We start from the raw sequence: 5,613 nt of genomic DNA on the forward strand, positions 1-5,613 counted from the left end.
ACACACACACACACACACACACACACACACACACACACATAGTATTCCGTGTATACAGCTCATTAGAATTCATCCTGAACATACTTAGACACACTTAGACAATATTATATGTTGTTGCCAAGACTAGAATAAGTTTAGCTGTCTGTTGAGTCGGTGGCATTTATCTAGATGTGTTCTTGACCTGCTGACCTCAGAAGGATGCAGTTCTCCAGCATGCCTCTCTTGCGGCTCTCGTACAGGAGTCTCTTTCTCTTGATATCCAGGGATTCTCCTGTCCTCTCCTGCCACGGAGGCAGAGGGATCTCAATGATGGTCGGTTCTGGAGCATCACCACGGTATCCCCGAGAAATCACTGTGCTGACAGCTGGACGCAGTGATGCCCGGCAAACAGAATGAACCACCTGGAAATGTATAGCTTTAGTTAACTATAATAACCCTGGTTTGTTCATATATATATATATATATATATATATATACACACATACATACATACATACACACATATACCGTATCTCTCTCTCTCTATATATATATACATACATCTCTCTCTCTCTCTCTCTCTCTATATATATATATATAAACGTACAAAATTAGGTCTCAAGAGGTAAATAATCTGTAACATTAGATGTTCATAAACAAGTAAAAATACCTGCTCAGGTCCTCATCTACATTTGCTGCTCATTTAAAATAGGACAAGATAAAAATCCAGCTAAACAATTTATCCAAACCCCTGCGTTTATTTGGATGTTATACATTAGCTGTATGAAATTAGTATGATGGGCTGCAGAAAGAGGACCTTGTTATCTCACTTCAGACACACGAGGTCAAATGTGATCTTTAAAATTTGTCGCCACATATGAATGCAAAGCAAACAAACGTACCTTTCGAGCGATAGTTGCTGAAAACATGTTATCGTGGAGTGTTTTCAGTGATGTGTGGCTGATCAGGTGTTTGACTGACAGTTTTTTTTTTTTTGAAGGAGAGTTTATGCAACTGTTTCACAATCAAAGCAGGAAACGCCGTGCAGCGGGCGCCATGTTGGGAAGGTCGATATCGCTTTCTTATTTGAATATTATTTGAATGTTGCTTTTAATAGCTCGTTGTTTCTATGTCGTCCAGACGTAACGTGTGTGTATTTTAACCTTCGAGTTTGTCCTTGACCTCTAGGCTGACACGCGTAAATTGAATAAAGGTTAAGTCTAATGAAAGCTAGTCTTTGTTTCCCGGGGAATGTATTTCAGTGAGCGCTTGTGTGAGCGGATGGACGTTTTCGGCGCTATATCAATTCTTAAAGGGACAGTAATGCATAATTTCCATAATTACTAATTATGCATAGTGATCCCTTACTAATTCTCTTTGCTTTACGTTTATTATACGCAAAATAAGCACAAAACCTAGTCAATGTCTGAAAATAAACTCGAATTACATTCCAAAGACTAAAAGTAGTTTAATGTGTCCCCAAAATACAAATTACAAAGGTCGTAATGACTTAAATCTGGCAAAATATGTTCATCAAAGTTAACAACACACGTAGCAGTTATTTTAGTATTATTTTTTATATACTGATTATTTATATATTCGGAATTAGCTTTTATCTTAATCTTTTGTTGTCATTTTAATACTTTATTTAAATATTACTATTTTGGTCAATAAAATTAATTTGTTATTTATGTTTTGGTTTTTATTTCCAGTTTCATTTTAGTGCTTCAATCTAAACACGTCAGTTATTTGGCAAGGCAAACATTTATCATTTTTATTTACATGTTTTTAATCTAATATTTATATTTAGTTTTTAGCTTTATTTGAATTAACAAGAATGTTTTTAATAGTTTTAGTTAATAATGGTAACTGTGTTATGGCAAGTGCTTTTATATGAGATTTCTGGTAAGATTAAAATCACTTCAATTGCACTCGGTTCTCTACTTTTTTGTCATTCCAACGCTTAACAGATGTGTCAATATGAATCATTGTTATGTAGTAAAAAGTTTTGTGTTTTACAGAAGAAAAAAAAATGACAGCAGACAAATTTAGAAAATAAGGGTGAATAACAACATTTTGCATTTTTGAGCTAAGGTTGGGGGTATTTTTGTACAAAAAACATGCACATGTAGCCATTGATTATCATTTTAAGTCTGCTACACACACTAAGATTGTAGAGTCACTGAAGCAGATGCCCACGCTGGATTTCCTCAGTGTTGAAGACAGGTGAAGCAAAGAATATATCCAGGCTATACTTGCCCCTCTAAGATATTGTGATATTTGAAAGAAAAAATTTAATGAACCACACAACAGATACATTTCAATCTTTATTTAACAAAATGCTAATAAACAAAAATTCAACATCATAAGCTTGCTTCAAATATAGCCATTTCCATGCCCGTGCCTGTATCTCTTCCATTAGGATCAAGTCTTTGAAAATATGAGGCTGAGTGGGATGTGCATCTTCAGTTGCACAGAAAGCTCCTCACTTCTCCAGCGGTGCATAATTCAACAGCTTCTCAATGAGATCCACGTGAGCCAGAAGCATCCGGCGACAGCAGTATCTCTTCAAACCCAGAGCGTCAAGAGCATCACTGTGAAAACCAACAGAGTGAGATTCAGTTTGACACGGGAAAACACGCAGAGAAATCAAACCTAAATGGAAATTTCATAAAACTCACCCTTCTGTATACTCCGCTTGAAGAAGACCTAAATACGCCTCCCATTTGTTCCCAACAATCTTCCCACAAGTGAAGCAGCGGATGGGGATGATCATGGTGAAGGATGAGAGGCCTGAATCGAAGAAAAAGTACACTTTATTAACCTGTTTTTGACTAGATTATTCCAATCATTCATGATTATCAGATAAGGATTTTTTTAAATAATTTCCTAGCGATTGCTGGACTTTTTTTTTTTTACATCATTTGTGTGTATTTTGTTTATTTGTATGTCAGGTACCAAGCTTTTGAATAAAGATAAGCAATGTTTTTACTATATCAATGAATTAATATAAGTATATATATATACAGTGGGTACGGAAAGTATTCAGACCCCCTTCAATTTTTCACTCTTTGTTATATTGCAGCCATTTGCTAAAATCATTTAAGTTAATTTTTTTTCCTCATTAATGTACACACAGCACCCCATATTGACAGAAAAACACAGAATTGTTGACATTTTTGCAGATTTATTAAAAAAGAAAAACTGAAATATCACATGGTCCTAAGTATTCAGACCCTTTGCTCAGTACAAATGATTTTAGCAAATGGCTGCAGTATAACAAAGAGTGAAAAATTTAAGTGGGTCTGAATACTTTCCGTACCCACTGTATATATATATATATTAGTGTTTAAAAGTGTCTGCGATTTGTCTCTCAACAGACAGACTGAGGTTCTCATGATGGCTTATGAGGTTTTACTCTGCAGAGCTATGTAAATAAATATGCCCTTAGATAGATAGATAGTTAGATATTGACAGATATAGATATATATTGACAGATAGATAGACAGATATAGATATTGGCAGACAGACAGAGAGATAGATAGATATTGACAGACAGATAGATAAGATATTGACAGACAGATAGTCATGATTCTCATTTGCTCTGACATGCACTGTGAGCTGTAAGGTCTTATATAGACGGGTGTGTGGCTTTCCTAATCAAGTCCAGTCAGTATAATCAAACACAGCTGGACTCAAATGAGGGTGTAGAACCATCTCAAGGATGATCGGAAGAAATGGACAGCACCTGAGTTAAATATTTGAGTGTCACAGCAAAGGGTCTGAATACTTAGGATCATGTGATATTTCAGTTTTTCTTTTTTAATAAATCTGCAAAAATGTCAACAATTCTGTGTTTTTCTGTCAATATGGGGTGCTGTGTGTACATTAATGAGGAAAAAAAATTAACTTAAATGATTTTAGCAAATGGCTGCAATATAACAAAGAGTGAAAAATTTAAGGGGGTCTGAATACTTTCCGTACCCACTGTATATATATATATTAGTGTTTAAAAGTGTCTGCGATTTGTCTCTCAACAGACAGACTGAGGTTCTCATGATGGCTTATGAGGTTTTACTCTGCAGAGCTATGTAAATAAATATGCCCTTAGATAGATAGTTAGATATTGACAGATATAGATAGATATTGACAGATAGATAGACAGATATAGATATTGGCAGACAGACAGAGAGATAGATAGATATTGACAGACAGATAGATAAGATATTGACAGACAGATAGATAGATATTGACAGATAGATAGATATTGACAGACAGATAGATAGACAGATATTGACAGACATATAGATAGATAGATATTGACATAGATAGATAGACAGATATTGACAGACAGATAGATAGACAGATAGATAGATAGACAGATAGATAGATACTGACAGACAGATAGATATAGATAGATAGATATTGACAGACAGATATATATTGACAGACATATAGATATAGATAGATATATATTGACAGATAGATAGATATTGACAGACAGATAGATTAGATAGATAGATAGATATTGACAGACAGATAGATATATAGATAGATATTGACAGACAGATAGATAGATATAGATAGATAGATATTGACAGACAGACAGACAGATATAGATATTGACAGACAGATAGATATAGATAGATAGATATTGACAGACAGACAGATAGACAGATAGATAGATAGACAGATATTGACAGACAGATAGATATATAGATAGATATATATTGACAGATAGATATATATTGACAGACAGATAGATATTGACAGACAGACAGATTAGATAGATACATAGATATTGACAGATAGATAGATAGATATAGATATTGACAGACAGACAGATAGATAGATAGATATTGACAGACAGATAGATAGATAGATATAGATAGATAGATATTGACAGATAGATAAATAGATAGATAGATAGATATATATTGACAGACAGATAGATAGATATTTACAGATAGATAGATAGATATAGATAGATAGATATTGACAGACAGACAGAAAGACAGATAGATAGATAGATATTGACAGACAGATAGATAGATATAGATAGATATTGACAGACAGACAGACAGATAGATAGATAGATAGATAGATATTGACAGACAGATAGATAGATATTGACAGACAGATAGATAGATAGATAGATAGACAGATATTGACAGACAGATAGATAGATAGATATTGACATAGATAGATAGACAGATATTGACAGACATATAGATAGATAGATATTGACATAGATAGATAGACAGATATTGACAGACATATAGATAGATAGATATTGACATAGATAGATAGACAGATATTGACAGACATATAGATAGATAGATATTGACATAGATAGATAGACAGATATTGACAGACATATAGATAGATAGATATTGACATAGATAGATAGACAGATATTGACAGACATATAGATAGATAGATATTGACATAGATAGATAGACAGATATTGACAGACAGATAGATAGACAGATAGATAGATAGACAGATAGATAGATACTGACAGACAGATAGATATAGATAGATAGATATTGACAGACAGATATATATTGACAGACATATAGATATAGATAGATATATATTGACAGATAGATAGATATTGACAGACAGATAGAT

The 5,613-nt window shown here is 33.5% G+C and overlaps 2 protein-coding genes across 2 annotated transcripts in view; both read right to left on the bottom strand.

Moving 5' to 3' along the window:
• Positions 1–147: 147 nt before the first annotated feature.
• On the bottom strand, positions 148–1,241 carry LOC107600756 (succinate dehydrogenase assembly factor 2, mitochondrial-like). Its single transcript, XM_016292712.1, has 2 exons — positions 882–1,241; positions 148–401 (listed from the first exon to the last, which is right to left on the bottom strand). The coding sequence occupies exons 1-2, from the start codon at positions 906–908 to the stop codon at positions 165–167; spliced, it is 264 nt and encodes an 87-aa protein (XP_016148198.1). The 5' UTR covers positions 909–1,241; the 3' UTR covers positions 148–164.
• A 1,075-nt stretch (positions 1,242–2,316) lies between these two features.
• LOC107600757 (DNA-directed RNA polymerases I, II, and III subunit RPABC5) overlaps positions 2,317–5,613 on the bottom strand; it is a 4,861-nt gene continuing 1,564 nt past the window's right edge. The window contains exons 2-3 of the mRNA XM_016292713.1: positions 2,661–2,772; positions 2,317–2,573 (exon numbers count right to left, since the gene is read on the bottom strand). Of these exons, the coding sequence (XP_016148199.1) occupies positions 2,465–2,573; positions 2,661–2,755 (204 nt within the window). The 5' untranslated portion in view covers positions 2,756–2,772 and the 3' untranslated portion in view covers positions 2,317–2,464. The remainder of the gene's footprint in view (positions 2,574–2,660; positions 2,773–5,613) is intronic.

The sequence above is a fragment of the Sinocyclocheilus grahami genome, unplaced genomic scaffold (genome assembly GCF_001515645.1).
Source record: "Sinocyclocheilus grahami isolate Dianchi unplaced genomic scaffold, SAMN03320097.WGS_v1.1 scaffold290.1, whole genome shotgun sequence".
Taxonomy (NCBI): domain Eukaryota; kingdom Metazoa; phylum Chordata; class Actinopteri; order Cypriniformes; family Cyprinidae; genus Sinocyclocheilus; species Sinocyclocheilus grahami.

Bases quoted from the DNA above. Each gene is read 5' to 3' on its own strand.
- LOC107600756 (XM_016292712.1), bottom strand. From the start codon at position 908: ATGTTTTCAGCAACTATCGCTCGAAAG. The intron at 402-881 runs GTACGTTTGTTT...ATACATTTCCAG, and splicing joins CAGCAACTATCGCTCGAAAG to GTGGTTCATTCTGTTTGCCG.